The sequence below is a fragment of the Hypanus sabinus genome, chromosome 7 (assembly GCF_030144855.1).
Source record: "Hypanus sabinus isolate sHypSab1 chromosome 7, sHypSab1.hap1, whole genome shotgun sequence".
Lineage (NCBI taxonomy): Eukaryota > Metazoa > Chordata > Chondrichthyes > Myliobatiformes > Dasyatidae > Hypanus > Hypanus sabinus.
This window is the reverse complement of record NC_082712.1, coordinates 55,785,728-55,808,437: the sequence shown is the minus strand read 5'-3', so window position 1 is coordinate 55,808,437 and position 22,710 is coordinate 55,785,728. Positions and strand designations below refer to the sequence as shown.

Here is a 22,710-nt window from a genome sequence, read left to right as displayed (position 1 = left end):
AGAGAATCAGAAATTGAGTAATGAAAGGATTAAGTGTTAAAAATTTAAATTTTAAAAAGTCATCCAAAAATGTAAGAAATTGTTACGTATTCTGTTCTCGCAGCTAAGATACACAATAGATACTTTATTGATCCCAAAGGAAATTACAGTGTCACAGTAGCATTACAAGTGCACAGATATACAAATACTAGAAGAGAATTAAGAATGAACAAAAAATAAGTTACCTGAAACAGCCTAACAGGAGGGGTCATCACTTCCCTGGCTATAGGTTGACTCAGTATGGGGCCTAATGGCTGAGAGTAAGAATGACCTTATATAGCGCTCTTTGGAGCAGTGTAGTTGTTATAGTCTGTTACTAAAAGTGCTCCTCTGTTCAGTCAAGGTGGCATGGTGAGGGGTGAGAAACATTGTCCAGAATTGCCAGGAGTTTCCATAGGATCCTTTGGTCTACCGCGTATTCAGTGTTTAAGGTAATAGAATATCCGTGCACACAAAAAATATCTCAGTTAAATGGACTATTTTGCTTAGTTATTGCCTGAAAGGCTAATTACAGGAAAACAGACAATTTAGGATGGAAGGAAATAAGTATTAAATAAACCAAATGCAGAAAGACAGGTCCCAAAAGCATGCTGTTGTGCAGTTCTGTAGGTCACGCAAGAGATACTTTATTAGGTATGAGTAGATAATTAGAGAATTTGGAATATTGCCGAAGGACCGGCAGAAAGCTGATACTGATTTTTACATCAAGAGAGGAAAAATTACAAATTTGGTGAATGATCAATCAAGATGAAACACAAGTATATTCAGCAGCCTTGAAAAAAGCTGATTGCTTGAATGGAAATGCAAGGAACCTATGGAACAGATCTGAATATCTTTAGCAACCTCCTAAGGGTAAAGAAAGCACAGTGCTTTATATCATGAGAAATGGATTTTAGTAACAGACGAGCTAACCCTACCTGCCTAGAAATTTTCATACAATTTTATTGACATTCTACAAGGCAGCTGTGAGCATCAGTGACTATTTTGCCCATAAACTCCTGCTGAAAATGTTCCTTGCTCCCAAAACCAGGCAAAACAAGCTTGAATCCAGAGGCAAAAGAATGCCTCTGTGTAATTTTGCTTGTTGAAGGGGTGCATTAGAGTGTAGAATTTCTACATGGAGAGGGAGAAGGGAAGATGCCATTCTGTGCTGAAACAAGTGTCTTGTCCTTCTATATCCATGTTGGTTATCACTATCTGCACTCATCCCATCTATCTGCACTTGACCCATAACTTTCCATGCCATGGTTTTCAAGTGTTCATGTAAATAGTTTCCATTTCCCCCTCAAGCAGTTCATTCCAGTTTCTAATCACCCTCTGGATGAGAAAATTATTCCTGTAAATCTATAACCTCATATTGAGCCATGCCTTCTGGTCATGAGCACCTTAAGAGAATGTTTTCTCACTATCTACCCTATCTAGCTCCTTGTAATTTTGTTTGCCTCTGTCGTCTCCCATCAGCTTTCTCTGCTCCAACCAATCTAGTCTTTCTTGTTTTATATGCTTCAATTCAAACTATATCCCGGTGAATCCTTTGCTACACCATCTTGAGGACTGCCACATCCTTGCTATATAGCATGCTAACTACAACTGTGCATTCTACTCCAGGAATGGCCTAACCAATGATTTATAGAATTAACCAGTAAACTCTCGAACCTTATTTTGTGACTGAGTGATGAAGGTAAGTGTATATTTGTGTTTATGACCAACTTTTCGACCTGTGCTGCTACCTTCAGAGATCCTTGGTCATGGACAACAAGTTCTGTCTGTTCTCCTGTCCTTCATAGAGTCCTGCTGTTCATTGGAAATATACCAGCCTTGTTAGTGCCAGCGAGGCTGACACATGAGAATCCCCAATACCAACTGTGGCAGCATGTAACAGGTTTTTGTTTGCTAAACCAAGTATCCACACTTCTCTGCAAACACAGAACCAACTTTGGATCAAAAATGTACTAGATCCCATGCCTTCTTGCCTTTTGAATAAGTTTTCCATGTCCACGTAGAACACATCAACTGCACTGCACACTCACCAAAATACTTATTAACTTCTTCAAAAAGAAAACTGATCACTACCATGTGCCCTGCAGAACATACACAGCAATAGTGCCATCCTCTATAGCCCTGACATCCAAACCACATCAGATAGACAGGTATGACTCTCAATAAGTAGCTCCTTACTGAATTGCTGAAGTTTGGTGAAAAGACCTGGAGATGCTCATTACTGGTTTTACTCTGAGAGGGGATGATTCATTCAGAGAATACAGTATAAAGAATAACTTTAGTCTATAGGTGCAAAGCAGCACACGTCAAAGAATTACTGGGTAAAATTCAAAAGAAATTGCAAGCATGATGCCATAAATGAAGTACGGCTGTCAAGAGTAGTTCTTGATACTTTCCCATAGAGACAAATGTGAGAGTAGAAAATTATTAAGTTGCATCATTGGGTCAATATTATGAAGTCTTTTCGATTTTTGAGGATGTAAATCTTGAGAACCTATATATATATATATGATGATTTTGACTGAATTCAGGTAAAACATATTCAGTAGGAGCATTATATATATCTTCTGTGGTGATTACCTTAAATGTCCTTATGGTTGAGTAAATGAAAGGATTTTATAGATATGTTGATCAAGCACACTAATTAGGAAGAAGACTCATAAAGAGTTCTGCTGGAGGGTTTTGGCCCAAAAAGTTGACTGTACTTTTTTCCATCGATGCTCCCTGGCCTGCTCTTGCTCAGATTTCCAGCATCTGCAGATTTTCTCTTGTCTGTCAAAATCCATCATGCTTTACTGGATTGTTGTTAAATATAAAATTCTGCACGGTTTGAAATAACTGGAAATATTTGTTCTGAATGATGCAGTTAATGGGAGTCTGCTTTTGTGTAATGGTCTCTGGAGATGACCATGAATGGTGACCCTGGCTGTACTGAAGCATTCTTGGTTCTGTTCTGTGGGAATGGCAGTGACCTGGCTTGTGTGCTGGCCTATAGCTGCAAGGGCTCTGAGGTGCCTCTTTGCCAGTCCTAGTGTAGGAATATCTTATAACGCCCTTCAGGACCTTTAGAATCATAACAACAATAGTCCAATTTTCCCTTTCAGCATCTGCCCCAGATTTCACTTTTGTTTTGTACCTTCTAATCCAAGGCCCTTGACAGCAATTCTCTAGCAGTACCTTACCTGACATCAGCATGTAAACTGTAGAACTTTATCGTCATTGTAATTGTGTACTTGTTCACTGAGCATTGAAGGAATCTGTAATATAATCAGTAGCAAACATGAGAAAATCTCCAGATGCTATAAATCCAAAGTAATGCACGCAAAGTGCTGGAGAAACTACATCGATGGCCTGCTGAGTTGCTCCAGCAATATAATCGGCCACCTTGTTCTGTGCAAAAATTCAAGAATTCTATGCAAGCAGCCCTGCTTTATGAATGTGTTCCCAGAAGATTGTCTATTTGGAGAAGTTTTTTTTCCTTAACGTGAAGTTACATCAGCTGAAGACCCAAGAGACTGCAGATGCTGGAATCAGTAGCAACACAAAACCCTGGAGCTCCTCAGATCCTCCAGCTCTCTGGGTGTGTCACTCCACATCATCATCACATAAAGAAATGAGAGTTAGAAGCAAGCAACACACACAAAATGCTGGTGGAACACAGCAGGCCAGGCAGCATCTATAAGAAGAAGCACTGTTGACGTTTCGGGCTGAGACCCTTTGTCAGGACTAACTGAAAGGAAAGATCGTAAGAGATTTGAAAGACAAAACTGGCATAAATTCTGTAAGCAGATGTTTATTCTGCTTCTCATTGTTTTGTAGTGATACGTGAATTCCGTAAGTTTCATTTGTCAGTGGAACCTAAACGGAGTGAAGTTTGGTTGGAATCAGTGAAATAGAACTTGGATTTGCTAACCTCGTTAACAAGTCTGAATCAAAACCCATTTTATGCTTTGCCTTTCTTGTTTAGTTGAATCTCAGTTGAGAGATTCCTGCAAGGTGTTTGCCCTCACCTTGCCTATGTTTTTATATTTCCTCTGTACCTGGAGTTTAGAGGAGGTGGTGGAATCGGGTACAATTAGGGCAGAATGGTAGCGTAGGGGTTAGCGCAATCACTTTACAGCGCCAGTGATTATGGTTCGGGTTTGATTTCTCCCCCGCCCCCCCAGTGTCTGTCATGAGCTTGTGCGTTCTCCCCAGGTTTCCCCCAGATGCTCCGGTTTTGAACCACATTCCAAAGGCATACGATGAGTTGCGGGATTGCTCTGTTGCCGCTGGCGACAATTGCCGGTTGCATAGCACAATCCTCACACTGTGGTTGTGGGCGCAGAACAACCCATCACACTGCATGTTTCAATGAACTTGAAGCAAATACAGCTAATCTTTATTATGTTGAAGAGGCACATAAGAATATATGGTTCAAATGTGGACAAAGGGGAATAGTGTAGACAGCTGGGATATGGTGAGCTGAGCAGTCTGTTGCTGTGCTGTACAGCTGATTCTAAGAAGGAGTAGTTAATCTGTGGGTACTGCACGCTATGGCTGGAGCTTGCTGTCTGGGGGTTTGTGGTTGTATACTGTACTGCAGCTGCCATTAGCTCTTCAGCAGAAATCTGTCCTTCAGTTTTAAAATAAAGGGTGGGAGTGGGTTGGAAAATGTACTGCAATTGCTTTTCTGGTTACTCAGCAACAGTGCACAAAACTGAAAAGTAAAATGTTTTCAGGAAATGGCTGAGTTATATTTGGATGGTAATTCATCTTTATTTCACTGGCAGAATGATGTCATCAGGATATTTTTAATATGTTCCAAAACGTGAACTTCATGGAAGGAAAAATCTGATTGGAGCTAGTTATTATCAGGCCTAATCCTAGCACCACTTGATAGGTAGGCAGAGGGGGTGAGGTGGCTCTGTTGGTAAAAAGTGAAATAAAATCATTAGAAAGAGGTGACAGAGGATCAGAAGGCTTAGAATTGCTGTGGGTAGAGCTAAGGAATTGCAAGGGTAAAAAGACCTTGATGGGAGTTGTATACAGACCGCCAAACTGTAGTGAGGATGTGGCCTACAAATTACAATGGGGTATAGAAAGTGCATGCCAAAGGGGTGATGTTACAATAGTCATGGGTAGATGGGAAAATCAGATTGGTGCTGGATCCCAAGAGGTGGCATTTCTAGAATGCCTACAGCATGGTGTTTTAGAGCAGCTGTGGTTGATCCCACTAGGGGATCAGCAACTCTTCTTTGGGTGTTGTGCAATGAGCGAGAATTGATTAGAGAGCTTAAGGTAAAATAACTCTTATGATCAAGTGACTATAATAGCATTCACCCTGCAGTTTGAGAAGGAGAAGCTGAAGTCAGATATATCAGTATTACATTGGAGTAAAGGGGATTACAGAGGCATGAGAGAGGAGTTGGCCAAAATTGACCGGAAGAGAACGCTGGCAATTGGAGTTTTTGGATAGAAACATAAATATGCAGGGAATGATGGGATATAGATGATGTGCAGGAATGATGGGCTGAAGGGCCTTTTCCTGTTGTGTACTGCTCTTCTGTAAGAGATTTCTCTAAATTACAAAAAGCATTGTAGAGTTGTACTGAATCAACAATGCTCCCTGTTACTCAGTGGCAAGAGGAAGGAAACCAATAGCAAAGAAAAGGCAAAAGTGAATCGTATTTGCAATTTGATGTGAAAATTAAATCCAGTTCTCTGTGTTGCTTTTACTGTGTATTAGCCTCGTCTTGGGCACCTACTTGGGATTTTTCTACCATGTGGATGAGATTTATCAGAATAGTCCTGGGATGTAGGATATCGGAGGAAACCAGTGTGTTATGTTTGTTCTCAATAAAGGCAATCTTAGTGTGTGTTTAATGCGAGAACATTTTATTAGTCAACTATTCCTGCTGAGCGTGTGTGACCAGCTCCCCGTCATAATTTCCTTTCCCCTGTCATGAACCACTCACAATGCCCACTGGGACCTGAAGTTTTTTATTATCTGCACCATGATAACATAGAGTGTAGCTGGAACAATTATTTAGAACAGGAATGATCAAGAATCAACTTATTAGAGGCATCCAAAATTAAATGGGGTAAATAATAAGAAATTGTTTATACCAACAGTAGGTTCAGCAGTTAGAACACAGTTGTAAGTTAATTGGCAAAATCGTCAGAATTATACAAGGAGATTGTTTTTGCTGCTTTTGGGTGATGCATAATTACTATTTGAAGGTTAATGATTACAACTCCCACAGCGGTTTTCATTTTTGAAAAGGGAATCAGATGCATCATTGAAGGGAGAAAATTGTAGGCCTGACCTTTACAATTAGACAAGTACAGTTTCTTATCCATGATATTAATGTCGGCAGACTTGATGATGGAAAATTGCTCAAGCAGGTGAGGTTCTATCTTCCTGTCGTTGTTTAACATTTAGGTGCAAAACTCACACATATTTGCCCATGCTGGAATCTTTCTCAATCGTGCTACACAAAGACATGACGTGTTTCTTTACTAACCACCACCATCATAGGCAAACTTCCAAATTTTAAGTATAATGGATTGAAGAATCAGCTGAAGAAAAGATGGCTGAGGTCAGAGTTTAGAGGAATGCTTATAATGAGATCCTATGACAAAATGCAACCTCAGCCGTTTGGTCCTACTTTAACACCAGTTAATGGAGAATCTGCCCTTCACTTCGTGTTGTGTTCAGTTTTACCAGCCTGTTTCACTTGTTTCAATACTGTCTTGAGGATAAAGGTGGCAGATCTCATTGAACCTCAGGAATTTAACTCCTCCCTATGTTTGGGCTGAGGCTCTCACTCAGACTTGATGGATCATTAACTTTATTGATAAGAGCTGCTTGATAACACAGAAAATATGAGTATAGTACAGGAACAGGACCTTTTGTCCGTGATGCCCTGCTAAACTAATTAAGCTATTAGTTAAATGCCTAAGTAAACTAATTCCTTCTGCTTATACAATGCTCATGTTCCTTCATTCTTTGCATATTCAAGAGCCTCTTAAACACTCTATCATATCTGTCTCCACTACCACTAGCACCCATTATTCTGAGCTAAAAAAAATAGCAACTTGCCCCAACCCACACATTTCCTTTGAACTTAGCCACTGTTCTCTTAGTGCAAGCCGTGTAGTCTTAGACATGATGCCCACCGTTGGTCAGCGCCGACCTTGGATTTTGTGTCCCAGCACTCTACATGATAATCAAGCCAATATGTAAATCAGGATAGTATTGCCCATGTAGCAGGCTGCCCCTCTCCATGCAGCTAATGAATCCAAAGGAATGGCAGAGACTGATACAGTTTGACACCAATGGTATCGTAGAAGTTTCCAGTCAAGGTTGAGCTCCACACAGGTCTGCCGTAGGGACTCCAGCTCCGGATTTTTCCTCACAGCTTACTCCTGAAGCCTGACCCATGAGTGGGTATAGCCGCAAGGCAGTGAGGTTTGAGATTTAGAGTTTTTCTTGGCCTAGATCAGCTGCCAACCACAGCTGATGAGCCCTATCTGCCCAAAGCAACTGGTTTTAAGGTACCAGTAACCCGCCTTTGCCCCTTTTCCTGTCAGTAGAAACAGTTCCACTGGGCTTAGTAGTTCAGCCATAAATGAAGGCCAGGAGCTGGACTTGGTTGTCAGAAGCTATTTGACACGTACAATATATTAGACATGAAGATTTTCAATAAAGTGATGATAAAGCCAATTTGCAGTAAGTTGTCTCAATACTTTACTGATCTTTGAGAGGAGATGATAATTACACAGGCAGGACATCCCTGTGTAATTCTCCACTCTTTCAGTTTAGGTGCTGGTGTTGGCATCGCAGTGGAACAATTTGGCTGGAGCTGAGACTTGATCTTCAGCACCAGAATTGTGATTTTGTTATTGGTCATAGGCAATGTAGTTTTCAAATGTCTCCGACTTTTCTGGAGCCAGACTAAAGAAGGGCTGTCGTGAAGCCAGCCCCTTGGGAAAACACGAAGATAGTTCAGAATGGGAGGTAGGTGGAAATGAGTCTTGCATTTGTGAGTGTGTTCACAGTACTTCTCTGCACCCCCCCCATTAATAACTTTTTATCTAGCAGAATTATGAGGATTTCCCCACACATAGTTGTTATTTGGGCTATATTTAGCTAGGTAGTTAATTTAATGCTGGCCATTTGCCACCTAGGTGGGCTGCAATGTAAGGAAAAACAACTAATTGGAAGATAGAGCAGGTGAGTATTACGCTCCTCCTCCACAAGCTCGAGAGTTTACTACATTGGCAAAATCATTCGCATCCAGTGCAGTATTAGATTATTCATCAGTGCAGACGCTTCATATTGTTTGCATGTGGCTTTCAGCAATGTTCACGTAGCTTGTATTTTTAGATTTTTTTGTTGGATGATGCCAACAGACACATCATTCTGCCTGGATGGAAACTCCCAATTAATTGTTTATAAACCTGTGATTGTTCTGAGCTGGATGCACCAATGCAGAAAATAAATATGAACATTCTTCCATCCAGTTGCTGTGCCAGCTTTTTCAGTGCAGAAGTTGAACTAAACATGGAACTTCAAATTTATGAAATCAGTTGTTTTTTTTTTAAACTGCATCATGGAACTGGAGTTTTTAAATTTGCTTGAGTATCTGTCTTTTGGGGGAAAAGTTGTCCACAGTTAATGCTCACTTCTTCCACATGGATTTCACTTTGAATGTATGCAACAGTGGTCCCTTTGCTATTGATTTCACTCAGTCACTGGATTTTAAAACACCACAAAAATATTTTGATTTGTATACAACCCACGGACCCAAAAAAAGCCAAAATGGTTTCCCCAATCTCTGAATTTCTTTTTACTTCTGACTTGAGTATTGTTTCCATCGTAGAATGTGCGGTTAGTGTTTTTGATATTCAGATGTGCCAGTATTTGTGGAGGGAGATGGGTGGTGGATGTTTTGGGTCAAGACTCTTCATCTGGGTCTGCTTGATGAAGTGACTTGACCGAAAATGTCAACTGTCCTTTTCCATTCACAGATGTTGCCTGACCCACTGAGATCCTCCAGCAACTTGTTCCAGATTCCAGCATCTCCAGTCTCTGGTGTGTCCATGTTCTAATATTTACAATGGTTTCTCAACAAATGAGCTAAAACACCATACATTTAAGAGCACATGGATTTTAAGGTGAATATAGTCTATAAAAATTGCTAGAAATTAGAGATCAAGCTATTAAGCTACACACTTCAAGATACATAAAATCGTATTTGTGACTAAATGTAGGGAGAAACCTGCTTGCATATTTTCTGCCTAGATTCCTTGTAGACTTGGAGATACACAAAATGATAAAAGAGCTGGCAATAAGAGCTTTATTGTCTGATTTGTCACCAGTAATTTTAAAATGTTTGATTTCCACTTGCTATTACCTATCATTGGTACTGTAAAGAAGATAGTTTTATCGGCAGAGTGGTACTGTAGGTGAGGTACCATCTGATTTCATCTGGAAGCATTTACTATTATAGTGACATTTTCACAAGGCTATCTGGACATTATTTTGCATGTTTAATTATCAGTGCCAGGAAATGAGTGTTTCATTATTAATCTTTTGTACTATTTTGGAGATTTATCAATATTTTCACTGTAATTGCTGATACATTAAAAGTATAAGGATTTGATAATAATTTAAAGTACGGTGAATATGTATCACTTCTGTCCTGTGGAGCCGTAGGTAGCAGATATTAATATTTTCAAAACCTGAGTAGTGGAGTGGCAGGATAATGTAGTGGTTAGCACTTTGCTTTACTGTACAGGTGACCGGGGCCACTCCCTGTAAGGAGTTTGTATGTTCTCCCCATGATTGCATGGGTTTCCTCTGGATACTCTGGTTTCCTTCCACAGTCCAAAGGCGTCAGTTAATTGGTCATTGTAAATGGTCCTGTGATCATGCTAGGTTAAATCAGGCATTGCTGGGTGGTGTGGCTCGAAGGGCCTACTCTGTGCTGTAGCTCAATAAAATAAAAAAAAATCACTGGCTATTGGAATACAATTCTTCATCTGGAAGTTATGTTCTGAGGAAGGATCTTCAATCTGAAAATTGCGTTCTTTTTCTTTCCACTCATGCAGCCTGAACTGCTGAGTGTTTCAAGTGTTTCCTGCTGTTTTCAGATTTTCAGAACCTGCGGTGATTCACTTGGTGAATTTGTTCCAGGCTCTTTTCATTCCCTGACAACGGCAAGCTTTTGCTCAGCAGCATCCTCTAATGGTAGCACCTCCCAATGACATGCTGCAACGAAAAATGGATAACCATTTCTACCAATCTGGCCTTCCCCTGAATCTCCACTACCTTTCATTCAGTCTTCTCTGCCTCAAACTGCTGATTGTGTAAATGTCCTCTAGTTTTAGGAAAATGTGACATGGAAACAGGACTTTCAGCCTACCAAGTCTACGCTAACCATTTGCCCCTTTCCATTTTGTTTTCTTCACACTTCATGAACTTGTCCTTGTACAGTGTTTTTTTTTTAATTTTAAATGCTCAAGTACTGGAAACATCAGTCAAAGGAAGAGGAATGTGAGAAGGCAATATTTTTACACTCTCAAGTACCTCAAAGATCGATGCTGTGTGTATATTGGAGGAAGCCGAGAGCGTCTGTATTGTAGGGGGTACCTAACACAGATGAACAGGTACCGTGATGGGATGGAAGATTGCAGTGGAGTAAAGAAGTCACAGGAGCACATTAACTACACAGGCTGCAGCGGAAAGCACGTGGGCATACCCAACAAAATATCTGATGCATTGTGGACAATTAAGTAATGGGAAATCAGTTCAACATAACATGGAATTTTGGCCAAAGGTTGAAGCTCACCCTTGCCAATGTGTAGATAACCTCCACTAGCATATCTCTGGGACCCATATCTGACTAATAAGATCCCTTTCTTCTGAGCAGAGCTCTCTGACTGCTGCTTTGGAGTCTCTGATTGGTGCTGGCAGTGTTGGAAGACGAGAGAACCTTCCAGTCAGTCTCAGCAGTGTTTCTTTGAGTGACCCCTTACTCAAATCATTAGATTGTCCAAATTCTGTTCCTGATGTTTGAGCAGGCAAGATGAGCCAAGACAGCATCATTGTACACAAAGGGAATAGTGCATCATTGGAGGTTATGTTAAAGGTGTTGTTGTATCCTGATAAAGATGTGACCAAGGCCAGATAAATAGTGGTTTATTTTTGTACCATTGGAATTGTGGTGTGGCTTGTAGTTATTAGCTCCAGAATTGTTCTCTATTTGGGTGACAGCCGTGTCAAGCATCCTTGCTCCCTGGAGGACTCCTACAACCTCATTCTGATGGTGCAGTCAGAGGCCATTCTTTGTGGGCCCTGGTTGAACTCGTGCTGTAAAATTTAGAATGCTTCATTTCAGTTCCTCTTGCTTAGTTTCATTGTTTGTCATACCAGTGACAAAAATGGACACAGATGCATTTTTCTTCTGTGTCTTCAGTTTAACTATGGAGCAGCTATGTGTTGTTGGTCAGAAATTCCATGACCCTGCACAAAGTACTTGGCAGCCAACAGAGTGCATTTGATGTGTGGTCACTATTGCTGATAGGCATCAAATAAACTTTGTTTTGAACTTGCCTGGGATATTGGGCAGAACTAAAGGATTTCACAGTGGTTGCAGCTAGGGCCACAGCACCAGGGACACAGCTTCACTCCTGACCTCATACTGTTTGTGTGAACATTGTATGTTCTTGTAACCCTATAAGTTTCCTCCAGGCGCTCTGTGGTAGATACGAGGGCTGTGACTGAAGGAAAAAAAATGGCTGGAGTTGCTTAGCACTTGGTTAAACTTGAAACTATCAGCAGTTTTTACTATTTTCACAAAAAGACATCTACTGGAAAATACAATAATAGCTGCATACTTATTTTTGTCCCATGTGAACTCCTGGTGGCTCTCATCTCTCTCTCTCTCTGCCACTGAGAGCAACAAGCCCTTTTTACTAGTTACCAGGACATGCCATCTTTAATTACCCACAAAGTTATCCTAAGACTACACACGAATTAGAATTTGATGCACACCACAATGTAGTTACAATCATATTACAAAATAAATAGAAGTATCTACCTGAAATACAGTATACAAACAACATCCAATGTACACATTTATATATCCCCATTACTGATATGTGGCGGAAAAGGCCCCATAAAGCTAATCCCCTCAGGATCCATTATCAGAATAACATTATCAGAAGACAGTGAAGTGCGCACACCCAATGTAACAGCATTTTGTATGTGTGTATGTGTAAGGAATGCATTTACTGAGCGCTCTCCATCGCAATATGGTTTCTTCCCACATTCTAAAGGTGTGAAAGTTGGTGGAGTAATTGATCATTTATAAATTACCTGCAGTACGTAGTTGTTTTGTAGAAACTGATTGGAGTTGTTGGCAATGTGGGGAGAAATTAAAAAGAGGAATTAACCGCGGATTAGTATAAACATGATTGGTGATGAGTATGAACTCAATGAGCTGAAAGACCTGCTTCTCTTCTTTACTTCTGAGCCTGTAACTTTTAAGTCTAGGGTCAAAGTTAGTGCCAATAAATAGAACAAATAAAATCAAGTTTGTATTTTACTCAATAGATAATAGCATCCAATTACAGCACTTCCTCATTGTTTCATTAAACTTTATATTATACTTTGACCTTAAAGTCTAGACTTCATACTCGGATGTCTAGAGTGGAACTTGAACTGACAGGAATTGGATCAACAGGCTGAAGTGCCCCACTCTGAGATGCAGTTCTCACATGGGGATGCACAGATGAATTGTGTGGTCCATTTCAATTCACCTCCCTCTAAAGTACTGAAAACAATTGGTAAATTAAACAGCAACAATACTTTATTCGTGAAATAGTTTGGAGTCAGCGAACATACTTGTATTTGCTTTCTTTTAAAAGCAATCAATGTTGAAAGGCCTCAACGGAGTGAAAGTGGAGGAGTCAAAGACCAGAGGACATAGCCTCAGAATAGAGGGGCATCCTTTTAGAACAGAGATGAGAAATTTCTTTAGCAAGAGTGTGGTGAATCTGTGGAATTTGTTGCCATAGGCGGATGTGGAGGCCAAGTCATGGGGTATATGAGTGGTACATGAGTCGCCTGATGCCGGTGGCTGAAGGTGGGGATGTTGTAAGCGGTGTGTGAGGAAGCGGAAGCGAGGCGAGCAGGCAGGAGTCCGTGCCAGGAAAAAAGCAAGCCCTAGCCAGCCAGCCCTCCCGTCCATTCTGCTCTCCAATGGACATTAAATTGGACTACATCTGTGGCAACGATATACTTGGCGGGAGTACAGAAATGGACAGAATTCCAGATGCCGCCATTCAGCTGTTTATTTATGTAACAGGTTTTCCCCCAAGCCATCGGACTACCAACCTACTGACCTCTGCTGTGCCTATTGTCTTGTTTATTATTTATTGTAATGCCTGCACTGTTCTGTGTTACTTTATGCAGTCCTGGGTAGGTCTGTAGTCTAATGTAGTTTTTGTGTTGGTTTATGTAGTTCAGTGTAGTTTTTGTATTGTTCATGTAGCACCATGGTCCTGAAAAACGTTGTCTCATTTTTACTATGTACTGTACCAGCAGTTATGGTCGATATGACAATAAAAAGTGACTTGACTTGATATTTAAGACAGAAGTTGATAGATACTTGTAGTCAGAGTTTAAAAGAATACAGGGGGAAGGCAGAAGATTGGGGCTGAGAGGGAAATGAGTCAGCCTTGATGAAATACGAACATAAGACCGTAAGACATGGGAGCAGAATTAAGGCCATTTGGCCCATCGAGTCTGGTCTGCCATTCAATCATGGCTGATACTTTTTTTCTCCTCCTCAACCCCATTTCCCAGCGTTCTCCCTGTAATCTTTGATGCCATGTCCAATCAAAAACCTATCATTTTCTGCCTTAAATACACACAAAGAAGTGGCCTCTATAGCTGCACGTGGCAACAAATTACACAAATTCACCACCCTCTGGCTAAAGAAATTTCTCTGCATCTCTGTTTTGAACGGCCGCCTCTCTATTCTACAACATCTGGTACACTGTTAGTACCTTCGACAGTGAAAACTGTTGCAAAATACTTTTAGTTCATCTGCCATCTGCTTGTTATTATTTTTCCAGCCTCATTTTTTAGCAGTCCTGTATCCACACTCATCTCTTTTATTTTTTTTACATACTTTTACTATCCACTTTGAAACTGTTTGCTAGCTTGTTTTGATATTTCATCTTTTCCCGTCTAATGATATTTTTAGTTGCTCTCTGCAGGTTTTTAAAATCAACCCAATCCTCTCTTCCCACTAATTTTTGTTTTGTTGTATGTCCTTTCTTTTGTTTTTACATTAGCTTTGACTTCCCTTGTCAGCCACAGTTGTACTGTTTTGTCATTTGAGTATTTCTTCATTTTTGTAATACATCTATCCCACACCTTCCTCATTTTTTCCCAGAAACACATACCATTGCTGCTCTGCTGACATCCCTGCCAACAGCTCCTTCCAGTTTACTTTGGCCAGCTCCTCTCTCATACCACTGTAATTTCCCTTACTACACTGAAATACTGTTATGTCAGACTTTACTTTCTCCCTATCAAATTTCAAGTTGAACTCAATCATATTGTGATCACTGGTTCCTAAGGGTTCTTTTACCTTAGGCTCCCTTATTGCCTCTGGTTTATGACATAACACCCAGTCCAAGATGGCTGGTCCCCTAGCAGGCTCAATGACAAAGTGCTCTAAAAAACCATCTCATTGGCATTCTTGAGATCCATTACCAACCTAATTTTCCCAATCAACCTGCATGCTAAAGTCTCCCATGACTATCATAATATTGCTCTTTTGACAAGCCTTTTCTATTTCCTGTTGTAATCTGAGGTCCATCTCCCAGCCGCTGTTTGGAGATCTGTATATAACTGCCATCAACATCCTTTTATTCTTAGCTTCTTAATTCAACCCATAGGGATTCAACATTGTCCGATCCTATGTCAGATCTTTCTACTGATTTGATGCCATTCTTTACCAGTAGATCCACAGAGCAGACTTGATGGCCAGGTGGCCTAATTCTGCTCCTATATCTTATAGTCTTTTAAGCAGTCTCTGACCTTCCTGAAGAAGAGTCTTGGCCTGAAATGTCAAATGTTTCTTTATTTCCGGAGAGGCTGCCTGACCTGCAGAGTTCTTCTAGCATTTTGTATGTGTTTCCCTGTCTGGAATGTTGTTTCCAAACCTTACCACAACACCAAACTACAGGTGGTCGTGAAGAGATGCATAAAGGACTGACAGCATTAAAAGTACCTGTTTTTGTCTGTTGGTTATTCTGCAGCATCTATGTGTCATGCTTTTTGTATTGATTTTGTTTCATTAAGTAAGACTGATAGCTGGAAAATGAGGCTGGAGAAATTACAATGGGGAAATGGAGATGGCAGATGAACTAAATGAGTATTTTACATCAACAGTCTTCAGTGTGGAAGACACTAGCAGTGTGCCAGATGTTAAAGGCTGTGAGGGAAGAGAAGTGAGTGTAGTTACTATTACAAAGAGAAGGTGCTCAAAAAGCTGAAAGACCTAAGGGTAAATAAGTCACCCAAACCAGATGAACTGTACCCAAGGGTTCTGAAATAGGTAGTGGTAGAGATTGTGGAGGCATTAACAAAGATCTTTAAATATCATTGGACTCTTGCATTGTGCCAGAGAACTGGAAAATTGCCAAAGTCACTCCACTTTTTTTTTTAGAAAGGACAAAGGCAGCAGGAAGGAAATTATAGACCACTTAGCCTGACCTCAGTGGTTGGGAAATGTTGGAGTCAATTGTAAAGGATGAGGTGATGGAGTACTTGGTGACTCAGAACAAGATGGAACAAAGTCAGCATGGTTTCCTAAAGCGCAAATCTTGCCTGACAAACCTATTGGAATTCTTTGAGGAGATTACATGTAAGATGGATAAAGTGGATGCAGTGGATGTTGTATATTTGATTTTTCAGAAAGCCTTTGACAAGCTGCCATACTTGAAGCTGTCTACCAATGTATTACAGGAAAGTTACTGTCATGGTTAGGGCATTGGCCCACTGGTAGGAAGCAGCGAGTGGAAATAAAAGGATCCTTTTATGGTTGGCTACCAGTGACTAGTGGTGTCCCATTGGGGTCAGTTTTGGGACTGCTTTTTATGCTGAATATCAATTATTTAGATGATGGAATAGATGGCTTTGTTGTCATGTTTGCAGATGATACAAGATAGGTGAGGGGCAGGTAGTTTTGAGGAAACAGGTAGGATACAGAAGGACCTGGACAGATTAGGAGAATGGGCAAAGAAGTGGCAAATGAAATGCAATGTTGGAAAATGCATGATCATACGCTTTGGTAGTAGAAATAAATGTGTAGACTATTGTTTAAATGGTAAGATACAAAGGGAATTGGGAGTTCTTATGCAGAACACCCTAAAGGTTAACTTGCAGGTAGATTCAGTCATGAGAAAGGCAAATGCAATGTTAACATTAATTTCAAGGGGTCTAGAATACAAGAACAGAGATGTAATGTTGTGGCTTTATAAGATACTGGTGAGGCCTCACCTTGAGCATTGTGAACGGCTTTTGGTGCCTCATCTAAGAAAAAATATGCTGGCATTGGAGTGGCTTCAGAGCAGGTTCAGAAGGATGATTCCAGGAATGAAAGGGTTATCACGCTTGGAACGTTTGATAGCTCTGGGTCTGTACTTGCTGGAATAGAGGATGATTGGGGGGTGGGGGTGGATCTCCTTGAAATCTTTTGAATGTTGACAGCCCCAGACAGAGTAGGTGTAGAATGGATTTTTCCCATGATGGGGAAGTCTAGAGCAAGAAGGCACAGCCTCAAGATAGAGGGGTATCCATTTAAAACAGAGATGCCGACTAATTTCTTTACCCAGCAGGTGATGAATTTGTCAAACTTATTGCCACAGGCAGCTGTGGAGGCCATTGTGTGTATTTAATGCAAAGCCTGATAGGTTCTCAATTGGGCATTAAAGGTTATGGGGTGAATGCCAGGGGTGGGGCAGATGAGGGGAAGGAGAAAGGATCAGGCATGATTAAATGACAGAGCAGACTCGATGGGCCTAACAGCCAAATTCTGCTCCTGTGCCTCATGGTCTTATTGCATCAAATCACTCCCTAATGTTTGGGTGAATGAGTTCTGTAGGAATACCTTTCTTAGGAATTGTTGATGATTCCATTTTTTTAAAGGCTATTTACCTTTATTTTTCCAGAAAGACAAAACTGGGAAATCTGTAATAAATGCAACCAGATGAGACCAAAGCGATCTCATCACTGCAGTCGATGTGGGCACTGCATTCGAAAAATGGATCATCATTGCCCATGGTAAGTCGTTACTCAGCATTTCACTCTTTCACTTGAAAGAGCAACGTTTACAGATATGCATAACCAAGGATTCCTATTTTTCTGAATGTGTGCAAAATTTGATATGTGAAGTTGCCTCTGGTTTCTAAACTATATCTGGATATAGTGTAGGTTCTGAACAACAAACTCTTTCGGATCCCAAGCCTGTTAAATGCATGGAAGTGTGCTTATGAATATCTAGCTTTTCCCTTTGTATCTGGACTTGAAATGTTGTCTACTGTGACCTCTCCCATGTCTTCTTAATGCCACTTTTCTTCAAAGAGTAAAGTGTATAATTCAATTCAAAATCATCTCCCAAACCAATTATAGTGGAAATTCTGAGATGATCATTCTTAAAAAGGTGATATACTTTGGTAAATGTACCAGACATACGGTATACAGTTCCAGGCCCTCATCTGTTCAATGCCTGGAAATAGTTCAGCTGACCAAATGGAGATTATTGTTAACCAGAACCTGTCAATAAATGTGGCCTCCTAAGTGATGTGCACCACCCAGGTCCTCGGTGTTGAGGCCACATTGTTCACATTTCACCACATCCTGTTACAGACCTGCTGTTGTCATGAGAAGGGGAGGAAGGAAAGGTTCAAAGCCATCTGAAGAAATGCAGTTTCTGTACTGATTCCTCTGACTCTGCACCCGACTGGTCAAAATGGAAAAGGGAAATTTCAAGGAGTACTGAGAGTTCTGAGGATGTGTTTTTGAAACACAGAGACGGCACATATAAGTGAAAGGAGAAGTGAGCCATATCTCAACTAGCGCTAACCACCACCTGTCCTATCTGTGGAAGAGTCTAGCTCCCACAATAACCTCAATACTCACCTCCAAACTCACAAAACTGATGAAGAAGCCGGTCACCCTCAGTCCACAGGAGTTCCTAAGAAGACAACCCAAAGACAATTAAAGAACTATATCTTTAAAAGGAGAATGTTGACATAAAAAGGTGACAACAGGAAAAGGGTTGCAGCAACAGAAATAGATTTAGAATGTTTATATGTTTGATGAATTTTGATAAGAATGTCAAAATTCTATCAATAGTTACATATAAGGAAGTCCCAAAAGGAACAAACTGATTCTCATAATCTCTATAGTTGACAGATACCTTCTGGAATCCTACTGATCACTGTGCCATAGATTACTGGTAAGATAATGCTCTGAATACTCAAAGGCATTGTGCTACATGGAGCACTGCTGCAGAAAAGCAGCATCCATCATTAGGGACCCCCACCATCCAGGCAACGTTCTCTTCTTGCTGCAGCCATCAGGACAGAACTACAGGAGCCTCAGGATTCTCACCACCATGATCAAGAACAGTTATTACCCCTCAATCATCAGGTTTTTGAACCATTTGGGATATCTTGTCACCCCAACATGAGTAAATGTGCACAAGCCATCACTGAAGAGGCCACATTTTTGAACAAGGCATCCACTTGAGCTGTGCCCTACTGTCCCAGGTGTTGCCTCTCCTCTCCTCCCGCTGGATGTTCTCTCTCTCAATCTATACTTACGGCACAGCTTTACTTAGCCAGAATATTGGCTAATGAACTTGTTGCCACACTGAAATCGAGGTGTGGAGACCTGTCCCAGTTAAAAAGGCAAGGTATTCCATATCCAGCAGGAGGAGATGAGAGATACACTAGGCTGTTGGTCAACATGTGGAGCAGTGCTGCCAGACTGGCTACAATGCTGAGACTCACATTTCAACAATGAATGGTCGCACCACAGTCCGTACCCTACCCAATACCAGCCATGTAGACAACCCCTCTACGTCGGGACTATTGCTAATGAAAGGTGTGGTTCCAGCTCTTCAAAAGGACAACAGCACCAGTAACACTCCCCTCTATATAGAACTATGCAATGGCTCCTTTTTGCACTCTCGCACCTGGGATTACATCCCGAAGCAGCGTAGTTTTTCTGCAGTTAACTCACATGCACAATTTCCATAATGCATTTGACATGGGGATTTAGAGGAGGAATTATGGCAACACTCTTTAAATTGTTGATACATTTTATCAGTGTATCTGGTTCAGCCTTCATTTTATTTCACAATGCAAAGTTTAAGGTCATAATTACAGTGGTCTGATACATCAGAGTAAGCTTTCTAAACAGGTTAAGTACGTATAGTAATGAATTGACATGATTTATTTGTGCATTTTCCTTTCCCCTCTGTCTCAGCAATGAAAAGCTGGTGTCTTTTGTAATATGCTGTTCAAGTTATTTCTGTTTTAATTTGCTGGTCTTGTTTTGGCTCCCGAGGATGTAAAACTTTTAGTTTGCATTTCTATAACAACCCCCTTCTCAAATTTCTTCAAATTTGCATGTGAAATATTTCTTTATAGGATAAACAATTGTGTTGGAGAAGACAATCACTGGCTCTTCCTACTGCTATGTTTCTACACAGAGTTTCTGAGTTTCTTCACATTGATACTCAATTTTTGCCAATATTACTACCTCCAGCCTCTAATGAAAGCAAAAGAGGTAAGACGATTTTCATTGTCTACACATGGTAACCTTTGAACTGCTGTTAAATATTTAAATTGTCTTCCTTGCCCTGAAAGTATTCCATAAGACCCTAAGATGTAGGAATAGAATTAGGCCATTTGGCCCATTGAGTCTGCTTCTCCAATTCATCGAGACTGATCCATTTTTCCTCTCAGCCCAATCTCTTGCTTCCCCCCCCCCCCGCCACCATCCTGTATCCCTTTATGTCCTGACCATTCAAGGATCTACCAACCTCTGCCTTAAATATACCCAATGACTTGGTTCCACAGCTGCCTGTGGCAAAGAATTCCAAAGATTCACCATCCTCTGGCTAAAGAAATTTATCCTCATCTCTGTTCAAAAAGGACACCCTTCTATTCTGAGGCTGTGTCCTCTGGTCTTAGACTCCCCCACCGTAGGAAGCATCCTGTCCACATCCACTATATCAAAACCTTTCACCATTCGATAGGTTTCAATTAGGTCATTCTTCTGAATTATAGTGAATACAGCCCCAGAGCCATCAAACACTCTTAATATGACAAGCTGTTCAATCCTGGAATCATTATATTCACTGAAATATAGCTCTTTACATTCATTGAAATGTTGCACATGACACAAGATGCAATTCTGTTTTTAATTATTTGTTACTAATTCCTTTTCCTAGTAGTTCTTTCAGAAGCTAACCATAACCTTAAGAGATAACAAAGGTGAGCTTGTAAGTTTTAGTATAAAACACAAAAGTCTGGTTTTCTCAGTGTATGCTCAGGTGTAATGAAAAATTTGCACCAGCATCACAGGCATACATCATCATATAAGCACCATTCATGAGATAAAAAATAATCATACTGTACACAATTTTTACAAGAAAGAACACAATCAGAAAAAGGAAAGATTTCTTCTTCTCCAGTCCTTGTCCTTCCCCACCTAACTGGCTTCACCCATCATCTTCTAGCTAGCCTCCCTCCCCTACCCCCAACTTCTTCTGGCATCTTCCCCCTTCCTACTCAGTCCTGAAGCAGGATCTTAGCCTGAAATGACAATTGCTAATTCTTTTCCATAGGTTCTGCCTGACCTGCTGAGTTCCTCCAGCATTGTGCATGCTGCTTTAGATTTCCAGCAGCTGCAGACTTTCTCTTGTTTAAAGAAAGCAAAATTCATTTTAGTGCAAGTTGTTCAAAGTGGAACTATAGTGACTAGGCAACACGAGTGAATCTGCAGATGCTGAAAATAAATAAAAGCACAAAATGCTGGCAGAACTCAGCAGGTCAGACAGCATCTATGGGAGGAGATAGTGACGACATTTCAGACCGAAACCCTCACCCTCCTGACGAAGAGTTTTGGCTCGAAACATCGTCACTACCTCCTCCCATAGATGCTGTCTGGCCTGCTGAGTTCTGCCAGCATTTTGTGTTTCTATAGTGACTAGGGTTCTGATTGGCTGAAGAATCAGATGGTTGAAGGGAAGTAGCTGTTCTTGATCCTTTTGGTGTGAGACCTCGGCCAGGTTGCAGTTGTGAGAAGACATCATGGCCCAGAAGGTGCGTGTCTTTGGATGTTGGTTTCTTGAGATAGTGCCTTATGCAGATACTACTAATGGTGGACAGGGATCTTGTGCACGATGTTCACGAGCCACGAGTTCATGGCTCTCTGCAGCTTTGTATGCTCCTGCATGTTAGGAACAAAGATGTACACCAACATAAGCTGAGATGGTGGCCAATGATTCCGCTCTCATTTTACAATGGAATGTCTTCCATATGAGTTGACTGAAGAGGATGATCTTGCTGTGCTTTTCAGTCTTCGAACAACCTGAGAATTAACACACAAATACGATACTCAGTATACAGGCCCTGTCCTAATTCCCAATTTACACCATGCAGTGTATAGTGTTTTTTTCCAAGTGGTTATAAGTTAGGTTTTAGAGGCCATACCTCAAGAACTGTACTGATTCAAGAAGACAGCTCACCATCACTTTCAAGGGCAACTGGGGAGAGGCAGTTTGGTGTTTATTGGGTTGCAAAGCCCATATACTTTAAATGAACAGAAAGAAATCTCTGGTTTAGCATGAAATTGTAATTGAAGCTTCCAGTCTGGAGCATTTTCAGTATATTTTATAGTGTCTTCAAAAGTTTTGGTCATCCTAACTGTCTCCAACTGTGCCTGCAAAATGCAGCAGATTTTGCTCGTAAATCTAACTGGATTTGAATGCTTAAAATATGTCAAATATTATTTTACTCAATAAGAAAGATAGTGAAGCCAGTAACTAAAATTTAAATCCATGGAATTTTGTTAAAATTTCTAGGACCACATTTACAGGATATTTGTAAGTAACTTAAAAGTTGTCATTGTCATTTGATCTAAATCAAATCAATTTTTTGTTCATGGTCTATAACCTGCATATTTTAAAACCTTGCAATCTTTAGCCATGTGTTCCTTTAAAGTTATAATCCTTTTATATATAGCCAGATCCCAAAGAACATGGATCAAGTTTTAAAAACAGGAATAATTCTGTGTATTCAATGCAGCATGCACAAATCCAATAGAATATGGAATGATAAAACTTACTAAATGACTTTGAATGTTAAGATGTTAACAGTTCTGATAATAATTTTATCAAAAATATAATCTTATTATTGAATAAAGCTTCATTTTTATTGCGTCCAACTAGGATCTCTTTATGTTTCGGCATGAATTGGCCTTGCTGCGGGTATCTACCTTAATGGCCTTAGTGATGACCGGAGGGATGTCTGGCCTCTTTTATAGTCAACTGACAAACATTCTGGCCGTAAGTAAAGTTCCTGATTCTA

At 40.5% G+C, this 22,710-nt stretch overlaps 1 protein-coding gene across 5 annotated transcripts in view; it reads left to right on the top strand.

Moving 5' to 3' along the window:
* zdhhc21 (zinc finger DHHC-type palmitoyltransferase 21) overlaps positions 1–22,710 on the top strand; it is a 58,017-nt gene that overhangs the window by 23,422 nt on the left and 11,885 nt on the right. For all 5 annotated transcript variants that reach the window (XM_059974682.1, XM_059974680.1, XM_059974683.1 and 2 more), the window contains 3 exons: positions 17,278–17,389; positions 19,765–19,903; positions 22,572–22,688. In XM_059974682.1, the coding sequence (XP_059830665.1) occupies positions 17,278–17,389; positions 19,765–19,903; positions 22,572–22,688 (368 nt within the window). The remainder of the gene's footprint in view (positions 1–17,277; positions 17,390–19,764; positions 19,904–22,571; positions 22,689–22,710) is intronic.